Raw genomic sequence first — 21,106 nt, forward strand, 5'->3', positions numbered from 1 at the left:
GACAGTGGACGGCAAAAGAGCCACTTGCCTGTATTGTAACCATTGAATCTCGTACAGCGTAAAGTCCTTTATCTAATCGATTATCTTATAAAATGGTCATATCTTGCTGTGCGGTCGGTTGTATAGACAGACAAAAGGAGTAAACCAAATGTTGCGTTTTATCGCATACCTACTAATGAAGAGGAACGACGTCGATTGATATCAGCAATCAACAGAAAGGACTGGCAGCCCACACAGTATTCACTTGCGAGGTTAGTAGATAAATGTTGTAATTAGTAGATAAATGTTCATACATTTTACTAGTAAAAGTACGCGCTAACAAAGTTTAGTGTCGAATTGCGTGTTTCAAATCACATTAACGAGCCAGATAGTTAGCATCCACCCCAACTGCACAAACACACAGCTTAGTTTTAAAATGAACCTTCTTCAAAACTATTAAGTGCATTTGACTGTTTAATAACGGGGGATTTCGTCTTTGTGCTTGGAGTTTTTCACTCTGGAGTCGGAGTCATATTCATGAAATTACTGCATAGCTTGCCACTAACTTTGTTCCATGCTAGTAAACATAGTAACATAACATCATCACAGCATTTTTAATATAGAGCGGACTATGTAAAAATAAGTCAGTTAGCATGATAAACAAGTTTTACCTTTGCATTACGAGGTATATTGTGCCCCGGTGTGAGCGTAGCATCTCGTCCCAGAGACTCAGCCAGCGACTAGCTTTTGAATCAGCCCCGGTGTAAGGAGAAGAGACGGCATTGGCTACATAATGATGTAGGTCGTGCGCTGTGAATTCCGGCAAAGTCGGCGATTTGATTTCAAACTAGCGATCTCCAACTTAAGTAAATATCGTGCCGAAGTAATGAGTCATTTTTAATTGAGGGATGAAAATCACCAAATGTTGTCACTTTTAAACCTGTAGGTAGTGCAGGCTTTCTAAAATAAATGTGAAATGGTTTTCTATTGTGTATCAATTCAATGATTAGCCTTTTGCTGCTTAGTCACTATTAGGCCTGATTCAACTCTCGGCCCCTTCAAGACATCACTGTTATGGCTCAACTGCAGTGCTAGCAAATGAAAGACTTGACTGTGGTGTAGTGGAGTAATAAACACACACAAACACACACACCCAACAGTGGCACTCTGTCCAACACTCACACACACATCTGAAGAAAAACCATATGCCGCGTTACTGTACATGAACGAACCTCCAATATCCTCTGCCATCACTTCCTCCTTTCCTCTCCTCCCTCTGCCCTGCTTGTCCCTCCTTTTTGCTCCCCACCGCCACCGGCGCCCCTACAGTCTTTCCAAATCTCAAGAGGGCAGCGGGATGGAGGTCCGAGTGTGGACCGTGTGTGTGCTCTCCTCGTTGGCGCTGGGATGGACGGCGGCTCAGATTCAGACCAACTACACCAGGTGAGTTTTTATCTTGGTCGAATCCACTCCAGGGACAGAGAATGTTGTCTCGGTCACATTTGCGTATGTGGCAGCCTGGCTTTCAAAGCCACTCGAGTGCAGGTCAACGGCTATGCGAGTGAGTGTGCGTGCGTGCGCGCGGCAGAAATTGCAGGCTGCAGCTTTTAGATGATGTGGTTGACTTGTCCGAAAGGCAATCTACGTGTAATGTTTTTCCAACTTCCAACTTTTTTTATATATTTTTTTTATGAACTATCCCATTATTTTTTAGTCCAGATTGAACCACAATGTTGAAAAAAATAGCTGTTACCAAAAGCTCAGAAATGTTCAAAGATTTTTTTAATTTTATTTTTTTAAGTGATCTCATTAGGAAAGGTCAATTCGGATCTCCCCCTTGCTGGACTGTATATAAACGCACCTGTAAGCGTCAAGATATTGCTTGCTTACGCTGTGTGACAGTTACAAATGCCTGTAAAGGGAGGGACTCCACTGGCTCAATGTGGTTTTACTGTAAAGCAGCACTCAAAACAAAGAGGCTACAACTGAACAAAAACAAAACAACAGAATACAGCAAGGCCCCATTTTGACTTTAGAAAAGACCTTGAATTAATTTTTTTTAATCTGTTATCAAAATGGCTATTTAATACAATTAAGTGAAATTCATTTTTACTTATTTCAAACACTGCATTTTTTTGTTGATGGATTGATCTCTTTTAACCGCGAATCAACAGTTTTCCCGACTCCGAAAAAGCCGCCGCGACGAGCGCCTCTGAAACAGAGAGGCATACTGTGCCACTGCGGTCTGCAGCGCGCATATAAACGTTTGCAGGCGGCCTGCCTCATTAAACTCCGTATTTGAAGTCGCTGCGTTTGATTGTGGCCTAGCATGTGCTTCTTTACGTCCCGTCAGGCCCGTCTTCAAGTGCGGGGGGCATCTGGTCGTCGATTCGGGCATCGTGGCCAGCGAGGGCTTCCCCGGTCCTTACAAAGCCAACAGTAAATGCACCTGGTACATCACTGTGAGTCACAAATCTATTTCCTTCTCCAATTGTAAGGTCACATGGTTGTGTCATAAGAATGGCACAAAAACCATATACTCTATGTTGAAATCATAGTGGAAGAGCAAAATGTCAAATACAGTTGAATTCCTTCCGCAAACACACTTAAAGACGCACCGCAACTATCCATGTCAGTTATTAGCCCGTCCATGTGTTAGCTAGCGGAGATTTCTTAGGCCAAATGTTGTGGTTGTTTAATCTACACAATGTGTAATTCTCTGATAGTTTCACAGTAAACTAAGTGGAATGCAAAAAGAAAGAAAAAAGGAAAATAATCATCTGTTTCTTGAAAGTTTTACATCGCTACTCCGCCTGTGTGCGTTAGCATTTAGCTAGCAGAGATATCTAAAGCAAAGTATTTCTTGATCTCGGTGCATAAAGTGGAGTGCATCAAATATTGTTGTTACAAATGACTTTATAGATGGCTTTTGTTACATTCGACTTAATTATTACTGTAATTAGTGTTTATCCTATTAAATCATTTAAAAGATTTTGTGGTCGTTTAAAACTATCCTTGTTTTACAGATAGTTTGACAGTAAACTCCAACTGGCTCCGGCAAGTAACAGCCTGAATCTTTTTATTTTTTTAAAGAAACTGCTCTCATGTCAAAGCAAAAAAAATAATAATTCTCCGTATCGCCAAAAACTCGTAAGTCTGGTCAGCATAGCAAGGCCACCACAGTCATTTCCTAATTTTCAGAGCAGTGGTTGAAAAACACTTATTCTCTGCCACAGACCATTTTAAAGAGCAACAACAAACAAAACCAAAAAATACATTCAAGAGGCCGTCAAGTAAGACAGGAGGGCCGAGACACAATGTTAACGTACTGTTTGTTTGTTTTTTTAACCCACGTCACATTATTTAAGCATTGTTGGTCTTTCAAGGTCCCGGAAGGTCACGTGGTCATGCTGTCCTTTCGCCTATTCGACATGGAGGCCGAGCCCACCTGTCGCTACGACTACTTGGATGTCTACAACGGCCACACGCGCTTGGTACAGAAGCTGGGCCGCTTCTGCGGGACCTTCCGGCCTGGAGCGCTCATCTCCACCTCCAACACCATGATGCTGGATATGGTGTCGGACGAGGCCACGGGGGGGAGAGGCTTTCTGGCCTACTTCCGTGCGGGGAAGCCGCATGTGGAAGGTGTGGTGGCATTTTTGTGGTGCTTCTAAATATATTTAGAATACTATATGGGCACAACTTCCCCCTTTTTTTTTTCCCCCCACAGAGAATCAATTCTGCGGCGGGCGGTTGACCAAATCCCAGGGATCCGTCCAGACGCCCAACTGGCCCAACTCCAACTACCCAGCAGGCATCAGCTGCTCCTGGTACATCTCGGTCGAGCCGAGCAACGTGAGCAGACTAACGCCTCGAGATTTATTGCTTTTAGATTCGTTTGTTTCAGATATGAGCCTTTGGACGGCTTAGGATGTACGCTAAAGTGCAATCCAACGAATCCAACAATGAAAGAACAATGAGATGTTAGCAGAGGTGGCAAAAGTTCTCACACTCTGCAGCGTACTTAAGTAGAAGTACAGGGAAAAAACGGTAAAAGTAGTCAAAAGTAAAGCACTCTAAAAACAGTTGGGTCAAGAATTGGACCGACCCACTAACTTGGGTCAATTTGATCTAACTTTATGTTGTTTTGTACAAAACAATTCCGCAAGTTCAATTCAGAAATCAACCCGAGTCAATTTGACCCAACTTAACAGGTCATTCAAATTTCAACCCAAATTTGTTTTTGAACCAGCAGTTTTAAGAATGTACACTCGAGAAACAAGTTGGCCAAATTGGATCAAAAAGGGACCGACACAACTTTTTGGGTTATTCAATTGGCTTATTATTTTAATTTGACCCAACTTTTGGGGTTAAAGAACTCAAAAAGTTGGGTCGGTTAATTTTTTTTTACCACAATTACCCAAAAAGTTGGGTCAAATGAATAACCCACAGAACAACCCAAAAAGATTTGGGTCCTTTGTGGGTTATTAATTTAATTTGGCTGAAGTTTTTGTGCTCCAAAAGTTGGGTCGGTGCATTTTTGACCCAATTCAATTGGGTTATTCAATTAACCCAACGTTTTGGGTTAAATAACTGAAAAAGTTGTGTCGGTCCATTCTTGACCCAATTTGGGATATTTCTGACCCAACTGCTTTTAGAGTGAAATGTAGGGTATAAAGCAAACTGAAAAATCAAATCAAATAAAGATATCTGGTTAAAAAAAAAAGAAAAAAAGGACACTAGTAAACAAGTTAGGTTTAGGTAGCTCCATATGTACGTTCCCAAATTCTCAGTAGCTGCGGTTAATGTGGTGCTTTGGAGCGACTGCAGGAAGAGGCAGGGACATACCTGCAAAAAGGGGCCCGTCTCCAGGAGAAGTTCTCTCTCCAATGAAAGAGTTCCTTATGAGTGTACGCTCGTGCGTGCCAATAGATTGAAGAACTAGGAAGCGAGGCCGAGGGCGGGGGTAAATGCCCCCCTCTGTATAGCAGCGGTGGGATTCAGGAAAGTAACACGCCCCAGGAGCCCGCTTATTATTTATTTCATGTCACAGTTTGTGTTGGCGCGTCGCCGCTTCTTCGCCAGGTAATCGAGTTGAAGTTTGAGAAGCTGGACCTGGAACCAGACACGTACTGTCGCTACGACTACGTGGCTCTGTTCAACGGCGGGGAGCGAGAGGACTCGAGGAGAATTGGGAAGTTCTGCGGCGACAGAAAACCCGGGTAAGCTAGAGTTTGAATTACTTAATAATATATTAATAATTTATTGTATATATATATATATATATATATATAAAAAAAAATTTTTTAATTAATAATAAATACAATTACTTAATAGCCAGGAGATCCAGTGTTAAGGCTGTTAGTATGACCTGACAGGAATATCGTGAGCAATGGGAATCAGCTCCTCGTCCAGTTTGTCTCCGACCTCAGTGTGACCTCCGATGGCTTCATGGCCCACTATAACAGCGTGCCCCGCAGCGCTCGGTCTCCCACAGCCGGGGGAGACTTCATCCATCGGTCCGAGACTCCGACCACGACGCGGAAGCCAAACAGGACCATCAAAACGACACCCAAACCTGTCAAAACCACACCCAAACCTGTCAAAACCACACCCAAACCTGTCAAAACCACACCAAAACCCAAGCCTAGCGTCCGGCCCAAAGCCACCCCGAAACCAGCCAAAAAACCAGTCGTGAAGATCCCAATAAAGCCTCCGCCACGTAAACCGACGACCAAGCCCAAAACGGCTAAACCCACCCCCAAAGTGCCAGTGAAAAAGCCAACACCCAAACCCAGAACGAAACCTTCGTCCAAACCCAAAGTCATCAAAGTCGACAAACCGACACGCAAGCCTGCACCCAAGACCAAACCCACTCCCAAAGCAGCGATCAAACCAGTGAAACCCACCCCGAAAAGTAAACCAACAGTCAAACCTACGCCCAAACCTAAAGTCACGCCCAAACCTAAAGTCACGCCCAAACCTAAAGTCACGCCCAAACCTAAAGTCACGCCCAAACCTGGAGTGAGCAAGGTGGCCCCGAAGAAGCCAGCAGTGAGCAAAAAACGTGAGTTGGCGCATCGTCCGCGTGGGCGCGTTTGTTGACGACTGCTTCATTCCGGTGTGTTTATGCCACAGCTTTGCCACTGAACCCTTGGTGCAAACAAGTCTACAAGAGGAAAGGAACTATGCAGTCCAACTTCTGCCTGAAGGACTTCGGTAAGCCATTACGAGCCCTTCCAGACTTGGGTCAAGTCAACCCTAATATAAACTACGCCGTTTCCCCCCCCCCCCCCTTTTTAGTGATTACCGGAAAGGTTACAGATGTGATCCCAGGTCCAAGAGGTTCGGCCACAGTGGAAGTGTCTCTCATTAAAGCCTATAAGGCGGGCAAACTGAACATCAACAAAACAGGACCGGCCGCGACTGTCAAACTGACCTCGTCGTGCAAGAGAAGCCCGGGGCTGACCATAGGTACGACGCTAATGAACAACTGAACCTCTGCAACAAATAAGAGAATCCGTTTACTTGGATATTTAAAGCTTCGATCATTTTTATCTCGTGCTTTTCTCTCCAGGTCAAAACTATGTGCTCATGGGAAAAGTGGACCCCCAGGGAAAAGGGCTTCTGTCCCCCTCCAGCTTCGCCCTCCTGTACAGGCCGTTGCATACCAAAGCACTCGCCATCCTGTCGAGCAAAGCATGCTGACATCACAGCCAAGTCAGCCAATCACAGGGAGGGAAGGGGGGGAACACACGCACACACCACAATCATGAATATATTGTAATACCTGCAAAGAGTCTTAATACTATACTTTAGACTAAAGCATAAATTGTTAAATTTGTATGTAAATTATGTATTAAAAAAACTTAAGTATGTGATGCTGTTGTCTGGTCAAAGTGGCGACTGTGTAATTCCCGAATCATTTACTTTACACAGTGAATTCCCATACAGTGTTTCTTTTATTTAACAAAACATCTGACATCATACTTGAAGATTATCATAGTTGTCATCATTTAAAATGGAAGTCAATGTTATATGTGACCCCACTAGTCGAAACATGACATTTTTATCCATCTCAGGGGGCGGCCATTTTGCCATTTGCTGTCGACTGAAGATGACAGAAAACAGCTTCAGAAAACAGGTGAGCTGTGATTGGTTGTTACCCGAGACCTGAGCAACACCGATGTCATCTTCAGTCCACAGCAAGTGGCAAAATGCCCCCCCCCCCCCTGAGATGGATGTACTCTAAAAAAAACAGTTGGGTCAAAAATAACCCAACTATGGGTCAAAAATGGACCGATCTTCTACTTGGGTCATTTTGACCCAACTTTTAGTCAAAAAATTTGTCTTTTAGTGTAAAACAACTCATAAATATTGGTCAGACCCTTAGTTGGGTCAATTTTTTTTGTCTTTTTGAATAAAACAACCCAGAAAGTTGGGTTAAATTGACCCATAAAGTGAATTAATAAATTTTTTATCCATAATAACCATTGTGCTGCTTAATTTATATTCTACTAACACAATATTACCCAGAATACCATAATTAGACTAGTGGGGCTGCATAGAACATATTATTGTCCCCCAAAAAATGGGGGGTTGGGGTTGACTCCCCTCTAATGCTGCACAAGACTTCCTGATTCAACAATCAATCAACAATCATGACCCCGAGGATAGAAAAAAAAAACGCCAAATGGGCTCATTTTGGAGATTTTTTCCTTTGGGCGTGTACTCACTTTTGTTGCAAGATGTTAAAAAAATTATTGGGCTACATGTTAAAGTCCCTGTAAAGAAAAATAATAATTTAAAATTCGACAGTCATGTGTCTTCAGAAAAGATACATTTAAAACTGCGGATTGGATGTAACCAAAACTGTAATCAGTTCACACAGCGAAAAATGTCACAGCGCCGCCAAGGCTCAGACAATTACCCAGCCGCCTCGTCAGGCTTCTAGATGTAGTCATCGTGGTCCGCGTGGCCGCACAAGTAGAGGCACACTAGCACTAGGAAGCCGAGGGCCGCGAACAAACCCACCACGATGTAGACCAGCGTTGTGGTCCAGAAAGCGAACAGGTAGAGCGTTTTGTCGCAGTAGGGCTCAGCACTTGTGATGTTCTTGTAGTAGTTTGGCTTGTATATCGAGTAGATCCACACATTACCTAGAGGAAAGAATATGAATATGAAAATAATGTTTTTTTTTAAGCAAACAAGCATTAAATTAATCTGTATTACAATAAACAACGCCTAAATGTTTGGCACCACTGACGTCGAATTTTATGTCACGAAAAAGTTGAGCGCTCACCGGCGATGAACCAAGCCACGAGGAACAACGCCAGCAAAGCGTTACAACCCCAGTTGACTCGGCAGAGCGGGTTCGGGGGTCCGTCTTCGGGCTCCCGGGCGCAGGGCAGGAAAATAAGCAGCACCAGCATCATGAAGAAGACGCCCACCACGATCAGGTAAATGGGAATGTAGTGCTGGCGGGGGCAGTCGTCCAGGTGCGCTGCGCCTGATGACATCATTGTCATAGCAACAATTCAGGAGATGTGGTTAAGCTTTGAGGGGTAACTCGGGGTGGGGTTCCGGTGTCACTCACCCATTGCGATCTGAGCGATTGGGATGATGCACAAGAGCACTTTTATGGCCACTGCAGGGGGCATAAAGGAGAACTTTAGGATTGTGACATCACTCAAGCGGGCAGCATTTAAGGAGTCTCACCGAGCACGGGTATTGATGGTTGGGGGGCATTGCGGATGAGGTGCATGGGGACAGGGTTGGACATGATGACCGTCAAACCTACAGTTGAGGAAGAAGAACTTCAAATTCACATTTTGTCAATTATCATTTTATAGCGTTTCTTGACTATGAAACAAGTCATAAAGTCATAGACAGCAGTGATATAGAACATGGAAGCAGTCAGACCACATTCCCAGCAGAGCCAGTTTGACCAAAATTACAGGTACGGTCCTATCCCCTATCTGGAGCATTCACCTTGTAGCTTGTCGGATGTTTGCTGACAACATTGACAACAATAAGATAAATACATTAAAAAATATGTTGTTGTTTTTACACAATCACATCATGTCAATTTACAGTGCATTCAAATAAGCAACGAATAAGCGATACAAAACAGGTTTTACTCACAGTTCAAAACAACACAGCCTCGCCCTTCAACAGAAACTTTCAGTACCACACCCCACTTAAAACACCAGTACGGTCTTCCGGTTTGTTCTCCAAACGTACAACAATCGCCATTTTTTTCGCCCCACGTGTCCACGCAGGTGAGTTTTTCGTCTTACCGGCACTGGCGACCACTTGCAGTTTGCTCGGGAAGTTGACCGCCTTTTCCAATCACCGCCACACGACGTACGGCAAGCTGGTGTGGGCGGATGTCAACTGATGACGTCAGCAGGGAGGTTCGCCCGCTATCAAGTGATTGAAAAATGTACTGTTCTAAAAATTATTAGATTGTTTTTATTTTTGGATGAACCACACTGCATCAAAATTGAAACGTAAGTAAAAACTAAAAAGTACATTAAATCTTTAAAATAATTTTATTTGAACAATATGTGCAATGTTTGAATGCAGGCTGTTCCATTGTAAAATAGTGGCATCTATTTTACGGTAATGAAATGTAATTATGATGATCCACAACAAATCTCATTTGGGAAATAAGTCAACCTAAATGTAACGGATTAGAAAGGCGCCTTTTCCTTAAGTTTTGAGTGAATATATAGGACAACACTGAATGGACCGTTATATACCGATATATGGGTGCCCTGAGAAATTATAGAATGTCAATAAAAATTGACTGGAGCTACACATATTTCTAACTGGACTTTAGTTCCCCCAGCACCATCCCTGCTGAAGAAATGACACTGCTGACAACGAAATTGAGTACACCCCTAAATAAAAATGTCCAAATTGAGACCAACTAGCAATGTTACCTCCCTGGTGTCCATGGTTGTTACAAGGTAAGGTGTAAGGTCTTAATGGGGAGCAGGAGTGTTAAATTAAACTTGCATAGTCACTCTCATACTAGCGTGACATATCCCATATGCAACGAATTCTTAGACGGGGTCGCTAACACTAAAACGTTGCAACAACTCACCAATTCTATCAAAACAATGGATATGAGCATGGAAACATGCTTGATGGAGTAACAGTATTATTTATTTGGAGATCTTTTTATATACAGTAGTTGAGAAATGACACATGGAAAGAAATCAAATCATCTTTGGATGGCAGACGTACAACAGTATCATCAAGTATTTGGCATTTGGTGTGAAGCTCCTCCGTTTCAGAATATTCACATGAAAATGCCCCAGGAGACGGCGCAGTTCTTATTACCATGGTAACCGATCGAGGTTGCTACAAGTCTGTCAGGCAGACGCTCGACGACGTCTCCAAACAGACGCGGCCTCCCGAACCCGGACGGCCTCCTCGTAGATCTATCGCGCGGTCTTGACTCTGGTCGGTCGGCGCTGTGTGGAGTCGGGCATGGCCCAAGATGGAGTCCCGCAGCAGGCCTCTGCTCCATAGCTGTACACAACACATCGGGAATCAAACAAAAGCGCGCGCGTCAAAAGCGCGTCGTCGCTGGTACTTCCTGTAAAATGGCAAACCTCGACTGAGATGTGTGCATCGGGATATCTCCTGTAAAAGATGGCTCTCAGGTGGAATTCTGGGTTTGCGTCAGCTTTAAACACCTGAGACCTGACGGTGGCGTTTTCACAACGGATGATGGCGTAAACATCTGGAGCTGTCGGGCAAAACATCCCATTTAGGCGACAGGGGATAGCACGAGGAAGCCTAAACCTAAAATGCACTATAAGGTTTACAGGTGAACTTGAAGTAAAGGTCATAATGTATTTTAGTAGAGTGGTGCCTTCAGATGTTCATTTAATTTGTTCCGTGACCAAAACATTCAAATCGTCTTTCCCCAAATGTCAGTAGGCCTACCATTCTGGCTTTACAAAAAAAAAAAAAGTCAGATGTTGAAGAAATAATTTTGTATGCTGCTGTTTTTTAAATGTCCATAAATAAAGTTGAGTATCCATTTGTCTATGGGGTTTCCAGTTATGTGTTAGCATTAGCATTACGCTAGCATAGTGGCAGTAAACATCTTGAAGCCTCTTTTCTGGAGAATTGTTCACTATCTACTAAACTGCTGCTTGTTGTGAATTGATCTCACTGCTCATAGCTGGTCCAACAATGGCTCGAATCTCATAAGTCAAGTCACTTGTATCTCAAGGCACCATTGTATATTTATCTAGTAAAGAGAGAGGAGCTACCCGTTTGTTTGGGAGGGCAGAGTCCTGTCGCCCTCTGTAGGTAGACTGTGGTCACCACAGTGGGCTGGGGTAAAAAGCAATGGAATAAGGACGGCGATGGCAAGTCGTCCTTCAGTTCCCTAGAGGACAAAAAAATTATTGGCAGAATATACTGAATGGCAGAGGTGGGGGAGTCACATGACTTGACCTAACTCAAGTTGAGTCAACTTCATTTTTTGCTACAGCAACTTGGATCGAGCTATAGAAACCAAAAGGTTCAAACAACCACAAAACTTTGCCCTTCAAGGTATCGTGTGTAGAATGCAACGATTTTGAAGCACGTGCAGAGACCAACAATAAATACTACCAATTATTATTTGGAGCAGCAGCAGCTAGCGTGAGCAGCTAGCAAGAGCAAGCTAGCAAGAACTCGCTGCAGTGACTAACAAGAGCAGCTAGCAAGAAGTAACTGGAGCGGCTAATGGGAGAAGCTAGCGAAAGCTAGCTATGTAATATAATTAGCGATCGGCTAGTGATTAGGCTATATAAAAAAATATAGGTTAATGTGATGTTTTTTTGCATACTATTGCAATTAATAGTTTTTTTTATGAATAAAGTATTAGCTGAGCACTAGATGGCACTCACCGTCCATTTAAGTCCGCTAGCTTAATGCTAACATATAATTGGAAACACCTCTGCCGAATGCCAAAAGCAAAAGGTGTAAAAAAAAAAATAATAATAATAATAATCCACACCTGAGTTGGACATGTGAATGCGAGAAGAGGCGTACGAGGAAGCGCCCGCTGGCTCCTGGCAAATAGGTGGTGGGCAGCACCACGTAGCAGCCCGGCGCCAGAGCGGCCTTCAGCGTGATGCTGCGAGAGTCCATGTAGACGGAGCTGGCTGCCTGCTCTACCACACGCTGCACCCGGCTGCAGCGGTTCTCCTCCACCTAAAAGTGGAGGTGGGTGGGGAGATTGAGATGAACTCAAACTACTTTTAAACATTGTAACAAATAATAATAATAATAATTTAAATATGAGTCTGGAAGTGGATGTCAAGAATACAGTATGTAATAAATGCTCTAATCAAAGCTCACCTTGAGTACCTCGAAACCAATGGGCAGGTTGTCTCCTCCTCCATCCTTCCTCCGTATCCGCTGGTCCTCCTGCTGCAGACACATGAGCACCTCCTCCTTATGGCCTCGGACCTCGAACATGAACTGGAGGAGGAAGGAAGGAAGCTTGCATTCCAGCTTGTTCACGTATGAAAAATTCAATGTCGCTTTACTTGTGGATTGTGCAGGAACGTGTCCTTGTGGTTGATACATCCTCCGCATCGGCTCCTCTCGTCCATCTGCACCTCCCGGCCTCCATTCACGTCTTCCTCATCATCACATCTTCCTTTCTGGGCCGGATCCTCCTTGCCGCTCCCTCCCGGGTTGTCTTTCCTCCGGCTCAGCATGCAGATGGCCGACGGGGGCCTGCTGGGGCGGGGTGGCGCCGGAGCCCACGACCCGTAGCAGCGTACCTCTCTCCAGTGGGAGCTGGGCCACAGGAGAGCCCTCTCCCCTCGGCGGCACACCACCACATCGGTGAAGTAGCGGCAGAAGTCCTCAAAGTCCATCCTGGAGGAAGGGCAGGATCCACGTACACATCCCGCAATATATTTAAATGATGACTTAAATTTGTTTGCACATCGTTTGTACACGTGTGTACATTAAGACAAACAAACAGCTACAATAGCTACCAGAACTCGCCAACGTCCCGAACTACAAGTCCCATCTTCTCCCTCTCTGCACGACTCATCTGCTGCCACTGCTGTGACCTGCACAGGACAAAAACAGATTGCAATTCCAAATTCTTGTTAAAGTCAGAGAAGGCATGAAGAAAATTGTGAAACTGTCCCTTAAAGGTCAGCAGAGGTTTTATTTTAGTCTGCTCCTTACCGCTGACTCCAGGCACCCGTCCAGTCTGTGGTGCCCCACGGGTTCCTCATGCGCACCAAGAAGAGTCGAGACGTTCCGCTTCCTTGCCATACCTTCCTCACCGCAGTCACTCCGTAGGCATGACCCCGCACCAGACCGCAGTCCATCACTGACTCCACCATTTCGCCTTCAGATGGCTGGCAAACGAGGAGCAAAAAAATTTTTTTTATTCTTCATTAAAATAGGACAATATTTATTTATTTATTTTAGGGGGGGCTTTGTTCTTGTAAAAGTAGGACTTCTATTAACCTACTAGACATTTGCCATTTCATGATTCCATGATATAGATATGGAATGATACTGAATAATGTTGAATGATATGGAATGCTATTAAAGGATATGGAATGATGTAGAATGAAAAATGATATGGAATGATACTGAACAATGTTGAATGATATGAAATGATGTGGAATAATATTAAATAATATTGAATGATACTGAATAATGTTGAATGATATAGAATGATCTTGAACAATATGGAATGATGTAGAATGAAAAATTATATGGAATGATACTGAACAATGTTGAAGGATATGAAATGATGTGGAATGATATGAAATAATATTGAATGATACTGAATAATGTTGAATGATATAGAATGATCTTGAACAATATGGAATGATGTAGAATGATCAATAATATGAAATGATACTGAATAATGTTAAATGATATGGAATGATATTAAAGGATATAGAATGATGTTGAACAATATGGAATGATGTAGAATGATCAATTATATGGAATGATACTGAATAATGTTAAATGATATGGAATGATATTAAAGGATATAGAGTGATGTTGAACACTATGGAATGATGTAGAATGATCAATTATATGGAATGATACTGAATAATGTTGAATGATATGGAATGATATTAAAGGATGTAAAATGATCTTAAACAATATGGAATGATGTAGAATGCTAAATGATGTTGAATGATACTGAACAATGTTGAATGACATGAAATGATGTGGAATGATATTAAATGATATCAAATAATATAGAACGATGTGGAATGTATTGGAGAAAAATATGCAGTATGCTGGTGAAAAATGTGGAATTATATTGAACGATATGGATGATGTTGGTGGAATGTTTGGTATGTGGTCATTTCTGGAATGCTGAAAAGGATTCCATGAGCTCAACATTTAGAATTTTGAGAACGATGTGAATCCATCATGTTGAATGTGCCGTTGGGGAATTTTTGGTGGAAAAAAGTGGAACTGTGTAAAATTGTGAGTTTTGACAACGAAAAAAAATAACATTTGGTATGAACTTCTGTACAGTTATACAACACTTTCATTTATTGCAAACTTTACCTACACCCAAGCTATGGCTCGCAGACACCTGGGAGTCACTGTAATAAAAATAAGTCCCATTTGATATTGTGTAACTAGTTTTGTTGTGTTTTAGCACTTTTTATAGTGTATTTAATTCCAATACACAAGGGAGTGACTCCAGTCTGTCTTCTGAGGAACAATACTGAAAGGTGGAGGTGTGAAGGCAACTGTCTGGAACCAATCACATGAGCTTAACAGCAGCGTATTTGTTTGTCAATTACCCGTATAGAACATGTGATGAGGGCTTTGTGTTCGTGGGCCTTGGCCAGCGTCTGGAAGAGAACCTTCCTCTGGTCACCGTGCAAGGTGAGAGTCTCGCGGTTCAGGCTGAGAGGCTCCGAAACCCCTCCGGTGAAGTCGATCAGAGCCTCTGCGGTGTTTCCTCCCTCCAAGGCTTCGTAGCAGCCATTTAACCTGCGAGGACACGGCGGCGAGACAAAATGACATTTTTCCCGTCACTCTATGTCAACGTATGTGATGTAAAGTTGTCTGCGGAGGTGGCAGAGTGACAAACTTGGCATAGGCCTTCTCCAGCAGGGCGCTCCAAAACTCTCTGGGCGTGGCCGAGCGACAGAAAAGCAGAACCCCGTCGCTGCTGACGGGCAGCCGGTCGTCCACAACAACGTCCATCCAGCGGCCGAAGCGCCAGAAGCGAAAGTGGAAGATCCCTGCGTACAAATTTGGACGCTTGGGGTTCCATTCCTGGTCCGCGTGGTCGGGGATGACCTTGGCGGGAGGAGTGCACAGCAAAAATTGGAGTGTTAAAATGTCAGAGTTTAATTGTTGGGAGTTAACGCCTGAAGGGTAATTTTAAAGTTAATTGGTGTTATTTTGAAGAGTTGATCACCTAGTGATAGATTAGCCTTCGCACCTATCGACAAACGACGAAGAGTAATCGCCTCACACTAGTGTAAAATTAACACTGACCAGTGTTGACTGCTATTAAATTTCAACTATCGTCAGAGTTGTTTTAACCCAATTTCAATGTTAAAAAAAAACACACTTTCAAAAGTGTTATTCTTACTATATTTAGTGTGGACCAATAGAAACACTTTTGAGGTGTCAAATTTAACTCTGTACTGCTTCCAGATTGTGAAGGCGGATTTATTTAAATTTATTTTTTATTCTGATATCAGTCTTTGTGTTGCTATGTTTAATCTGCTCACGGCCCTCACAAGTAGTAATGCTAGCCCATATAACTTCTACACTAGAAGCATTTGAATATATATATTTTTTTACCAATTATATTTCAAATTCACCTTCCACAACGTCAGCATTTTTACAGCCTCTGATTGGTTGGTCAGATCAAAACTGTTTGACGGCAAAATACGTCCGTGGTTGTTTATCTGTCTATTTCAAATTTTGTCAAATTATCTGATACACATATATATATTCAATATACTTATGTATATACATCTATAGCTCGATAAATATTACCTTTTTCCACAAGGTCGGCTCAGATGCCAGACAGGAAATGGCAGCCACCATCCAGCAGTTACCCAGACTGCCTTGGTGCAGGTCACGTGTGCTGATGCCGTCAACAAACAAACGCGGGTCCTTGCAGATCTCCTGAGATGAAAAGATGCAACAATCAAGTGAACCGCGCAAACGGGCCGAGCACCCGAAAGGCGACCCGTCTCACCCGAGGCCTCTTCCAGGTCACCCCTGGCGGCGGCGCCCTCTTGTAGAAGAGCGCCTGGGTGGCGGCGGGGAACACGGGGTCCTTGAAGAGGGCGCCACGGCGGAGGCAAGCCCGGCGCAGCTTGCGGAAGCTCTGACCTTGGAAGTCACTCACTCGTTCCGTCATACTTTGTCGTGGGACGGGGAACACTTAAATCAACAACACTGCATTTAAAGAAAATAAGCAAAAAAAAATTTACCTCCAGGGGACAAAATCACTTCCTCAAATTATCTAATTCATCCTCCACTTATTTTCTCAACCTTCCGTCACGCTCCTACTAAAAACTGGGTCGTTTTTTTTCCCATGCAGCTTGCAGGTTTCATCTCCTCCAGTGTCACGTTGAAATGTGTCGCTTTGGAACCTGGATGACAAATTTACCTGCGGGATTGTATACGTTGCTTCCAGGGTGAAGAAGGTGCGAGGGGCAGCGTGATCGTCTTAATCGGTGTCGCAAGCAGGCGGCGGATGTTGGCGACGGCCGGCGTAACTCTATCCATCTGCACAAACACACGCATTAAAAAGACAGCCAGCACGCGAGGCGACGTGACACGCCGTTGATCACAGCAACAAGCTACAATTACATAAGAAACACTTGAGTTTCAGACACTCAAGATGAGCACTTTAACCTCACTCACCTGTGTGTGGACGCTTCGGCTGCATAATGACTTTTCCAGGAGACAGAGTGTGTGTGTGTGTATCACTTACTGCTTGCTGCTTCTGCTGTTCTAATTTAAGTCAAATGATATCTTGTTTGACTACTCTTGTAAAAATTCGGCCTGTTTTCACCTCACTAACAGCACAGAAGATCTTCTCCTGCCTTATCGTTTTTGCTTGTTCTCTGACTTAGTGTGTCCCGCAGGACTCCCTGGGTATCAGTTTCCATCCAGGGTGTGTTTGTGTCCGCGTGTGTGTGTGTGTGCGTGTGCGTTGCCCACTGACACATGAGAAAGGGAAGGCATGACACTCTTAACTGCTTCATTGCCAAATATAAAGCCGACGAGAAACCTTCACCAAAAGTCAAGATGATGAAATGGATTTAGTTTAAAAAAAAAATGCATCTATATGATTTCTGCAATTGGCCGGTGACCAGTGCAGGTCACCAATATAGCAACCCAAAATAAGAGCAACAATAACAACCAAGAACAATAGTAAATCAAATATTAAATAATTATTTTAGCACAAACCCTTTTTTATATGTTAAAAAGAACTTGACAAGACAATGTTTTCAAACGACTGGAGTTTAAAGAGCAAGTTTTAAGAAAGTTAAACAAATCAAACCAAAATCAAAATGCTAACTAAAATTATATAGACTACCGTGTTGGTGAAAAGGGATACATTATATATCTATTTAATAAAATTTTAAGTGATCAACTGTACAAGCTGCATAAGGGTGCTTTAGGGAAGGAAAAATAGCTGTTGTGGTGAAAACTGCCACATTATATTATAATATTTTTATTTTGAAAGAATGATGCAGAGAACACGTTTTTTTTTTAGGAAGTTAAGAACTTTTTTTTTAATGCTTTCTTTATTAATTCAAACTCCAACATCCAATTCAAACGGAGCACACAAACCAGAACGGTGATGTCAAACAAGACACAAGAAAAAGAAAACACGCAAAACAAAAACAAAAAACCCAAAAGGTCTAATCAGGCAGTAAGTTAAGAACTTTATATGAAATAACTTTGGATTTAACCATGTTTTTATTTTATTTATTTATTTTACAGTGGGCAAGCATGAAGCTGGGAAAAGAGAAATAAATATGCCCTAAAATTGAACCAATCAAACAGGTTTTTATCTCATCTTATCTTTGTTTCGTTCGATTGTAAACCAAAGCAGTAATCATTAGTCAACAATAGGTGGCGATAATGCGCTAATACAGTTTGCAAACCGCCGTTAAAGAAACAAGAGAAGAAATCTGCTCGGAATTTGTTTCTACGCACGCGCAGTTCCACCCTCGGTGCCGATGTGGCCAAGAGGGCGCTGGGAAAAGTAGTCCTCCAGTGGATACCGTCATTTCTGCAACAGCTACGATGAAACTTGTCACTGTTGCAGCGTTTTATTTGCTTTATTTCCACGCTTTTGTCCGAGCAGACGACGACGCGAGACTACCGAATAAATGTGAAGGTGAGAAGTTGCAGAATCTTTAGCCAACTACCGCGACGTGGTGATATACTCTCACATCCATGAATTTCGCAGTTGTTGTCATTTGTCAATAAGTTGTTATATGCAAGCGTCATTCTTTGCGTGCTCCAGTGTGCAAGTTTCTCACCGTGGAGCTCCAGGAAGCCCTGCAGAGAAGCGGCCGCTCCAAGGAAGTGCTGGAGGTGGGAGAAGTGCTGGACACCGGCAAGAGAAGAAAAACGATCAAGTACAACACCTCGTACGTTCAATTTTGCACTTCAAAATGTGAACAGCATGCTGAAGTCACATCGGTATCGCTATGAATTCCCTTTGAGGACCATCATGAAAATGTCACAGAATAATGAACCACTGAGGTCTTATTATGAGTGGAACATTTTCACAAATTGTAGCACAATGATAAGTACTTGCTTTTTTCTAGGGAGACCCGTCTGATGGAGGCCATGGACAACATATGCGAGCGCATCCTGCATTATAGTGTTCATGCCGAACGGCCGGGCAGCCTGCGCTACTCAAAGGTCACCTGGCCGTCACTTCCCCAGAACCCTGGTTTCAATATGTACACTGACTTGTTTTCCTGCTCATCGTGGGCAACGGTTCGCATCTTCCAGTGACGCCTTTGTCGTGTGCTGCAGGGTTCCAGCCAGACCATGACCACACTGAAGAACTTGGTCCACAAAGGTGTCAAAGTGGAATTGGGCCTGCCGTACGAGCTGTGGGACGAGCCCTCCGTGGAGGTGACGGACATGAAGAAACAGGTATAAATCTAAACGCAAAGAGGTTTTGATAATTTATTACAAAAGCAAATAGAGCAGGGGTCGACTAACAATGTATGACGAGGTGTATTAAAACATTTAACAAAAAAGAAAAAAAAACGCGATTTTCCTTTGAACTTCATATTCATTATATTTAATACTGTAAATCACATACCGTTAATAATGCGTATTGATCGAGCTCCCAGTGTTTTTTTGTTTAATTACCTACAAGCAAACAATGTACGGAGTACACACAAACAGTAAAATATACAAGCTTGCTGACAGGGTGGACGATGATTTGTTTAGCCAATGGTGGCATTGGTGACAGGATGACCAATGACAGGATGGATAAATGTGTCTACTGTTATGTTAGCATTGCTGAAAGGGTGGACATGACAGAGTGGACTTTTTTGGTAACATTAGCATTGCTGGCAGGGTGGAAAGTATCGGGATGGATGTTTGTAGATAACTTTTAAATAGTTGACAGGGTGGACTTTGACAGTGAGGCCATTTTTGCTAGTAACACTGCAGGGGGGATGGATATTTGTACCTAATGTTAGTTAGCATTACTGATAATATGGACAATGAGGGTACAGACATTTGTGGCTAATGATAATATTGCTGAGAGGCCTCATATGACCGAGAGGTAATATTAGCATTAATGACAGGGTGGACACCGGAGAGTAATGGGATAGACATTTTTAATTATTGTTAGCATTATTCCAAAAGTGGACACAGATGGGGCAGACATTTGCCGCTAATGTTAGCATTACTGAAAGATTGGACATGACACAGTGGACATTTTTGTTCATATTAGCATTGCTGACAGGGTGGACAGTAACACGATGGACAATGATGGAATGGACATTTGTGGCTAATTTTAGCATTGCTGACAAGGCAGATATGACAGGATGGACATTTTTGGTTAATGTTAGCATTGACGTGTGGAAATGTTCTGCTTTTGTTAGCTTTACTCACAGAGTCAACATTTCTGGCTAATGTTAGCTTGCTGTAGGGAGTGGACAATGACATGGTGGACTTTCACTTACTAGTGATTTTGACCCTAAGGAGGAATCTTAAACATGCGTGTACTACCAACATTGTGACTTCCCAGTGAGCATTTGTCCTCTCATCCAACACCCCCCCCCCCCCCATCCCAGTGCGAGAACATGTTGGAGCAGTACGAGGAAGTGGTGGAGGCCTGGTACTTTCACCATCAGGACCAGAAACTGGACGACTTTCTGTGCCAGAGGCACGTCCTCGGAGTGGCCGAAAGAGGTCGGACACGCCTATGAGCAAAGATTCCATCTCTTCCGTCCGTGCTCATGTGTGTTTTTTCCTGCGCAGAATGTCTCGAGGAGGTGTGGAAGGGAGACCCGGGGGCCAGGGGAGGCGTAGTGGAGGACGGCACAAAGACGACGAGGCTTTCTGGCGAACTTTGACCTGCAGAACAGTGGAGTGATGTTGAAATGCATGTCAACGTGTATTTTGTGCTGGCTCCGCCCCCTGATTGAAGGATGACATGCTCCCTCAACTAATGTCTTTTTAACCCTTTTTGGCTCATGTATATAGTTGACACCCACAAATGCAGTATGTACAGTTTTTTTTTCAGGTGAAATAAATTCTTTTTAAAACAATCATGGAGTTTTTATTGTTTATTTTTGTTATAAAGTAGCTCCTTGGGTCTTTTTAGTGTTTTTTCCCCCCATTTGTTAAATGCTACACTAGTCATAACACAAACAGCCACGGGAGGGCGCTACAAGCAAACATACAGAATCAAAGGCGCTCTCCTTGATTTGATTTAAAATGTTCATGATATAGATAGACACTATAAATCCACAAGGCAACACAGGCATACCTAACTAGTAATATAACAAATATGAAAAATAATAAATTTAGTATATTTAAAATTTTAAATAAAAATAGAGTTCATAATTACCGTGCGATCTTA

General features: G+C 43.0%; 4 protein-coding genes across 5 annotated transcripts; 2 read left to right on the forward strand and 2 right to left on the reverse strand.

Moving 5' to 3' along the window:
- Positions 1-18: 18 nt before the first annotated feature.
- pcolceb (procollagen C-endopeptidase enhancer b) lies at positions 19-6,771 on the forward strand. The gene is made up of 10 exons (XM_086058348.1): positions 19-251; positions 1,309-1,422; positions 2,333-2,441; positions 3,366-3,624; positions 3,710-3,834; positions 5,065-5,201; positions 5,358-6,046; positions 6,118-6,198; positions 6,283-6,453; positions 6,557-6,771. The coding sequence occupies exons 2-10, from the start codon at positions 1,337-1,339 to the stop codon at positions 6,685-6,687; spliced, it is 1,788 nt and encodes a 595-aa protein (XP_085914474.1). The 5' UTR covers positions 19-251; positions 1,309-1,336; the 3' UTR covers positions 6,688-6,771.
- Positions 6,772-6,922: 151 nt separating this feature from the next.
- On the reverse strand, positions 6,923-9,370 carry LOC147159365 (transmembrane protein 272). Of its 2 annotated transcripts, none has more exons than XM_086059731.1 (5): positions 9,279-9,370; positions 8,698-8,775; positions 8,576-8,626; positions 8,282-8,488; positions 6,923-8,138 (listed from the first exon to the last, which is right to left on the reverse strand). In XM_086059731.1, the coding sequence occupies exons 2-5, from the start codon at positions 8,759-8,761 to the stop codon at positions 7,930-7,932; spliced, it is 531 nt and encodes a 176-aa protein (XP_085915857.1). In that variant the 5' UTR covers positions 8,762-8,775; positions 9,279-9,370; the 3' UTR covers positions 6,923-7,929. The 2 variants fall into 2 exon arrangements, with proteins under 2 accessions (XP_085915857.1, XP_085915858.1); XM_086059732.1 differs by lacking the exon at positions 9,279-9,370 and adding an exon at positions 9,124-9,269.
- Positions 9,371-10,160: 790 nt separating this feature from the next.
- Positions 10,161-16,754, reverse strand: LOC147159366 (calpain-5). Its single transcript, XM_086059532.1, has 13 exons — positions 16,640-16,754; positions 16,223-16,425; positions 16,018-16,149; positions 15,095-15,306; positions 14,802-14,994; positions 13,201-13,376; positions 13,002-13,079; positions 12,543-12,879; positions 12,352-12,474; positions 12,008-12,204; positions 11,274-11,392; positions 10,605-10,741; positions 10,161-10,521 (listed from the first exon to the last, which is right to left on the reverse strand). Exons 2-13 carry the CDS (start codon positions 16,385-16,387, stop codon positions 10,351-10,353), a joined length of 2,040 nt encoding a protein of 679 aa, XP_085915658.1. The 5' UTR covers positions 16,388-16,425; positions 16,640-16,754; the 3' UTR covers positions 10,161-10,350.
- A 1,467-nt stretch (positions 16,755-18,221) lies between these two features.
- On the forward strand, positions 18,222-20,751 carry cnpy4 (canopy FGF signaling regulator 4). The gene is made up of 6 exons (XM_086059783.1): positions 18,222-18,385; positions 18,515-18,641; positions 18,822-18,918; positions 19,036-19,158; positions 20,316-20,433; positions 20,503-20,751. The coding sequence occupies exons 1-6, from the start codon at positions 18,292-18,294 to the stop codon at positions 20,595-20,597; spliced, it is 654 nt and encodes a 217-aa protein (XP_085915909.1). The 5' UTR covers positions 18,222-18,291; the 3' UTR covers positions 20,598-20,751.
- The last annotated feature ends 355 nt before the right edge of the window (positions 20,752-21,106 follow it).

The sequence above is a fragment of the Leptonotus elevatus genome, chromosome 17 (assembly GCF_054856555.1).
Source record: "Leptonotus elevatus isolate MCC_2025b chromosome 17, RoL_Lele_1.0, whole genome shotgun sequence".
Classification (NCBI taxonomy): domain Eukaryota; kingdom Metazoa; phylum Chordata; class Actinopteri; order Syngnathiformes; family Syngnathidae; genus Leptonotus; species Leptonotus elevatus.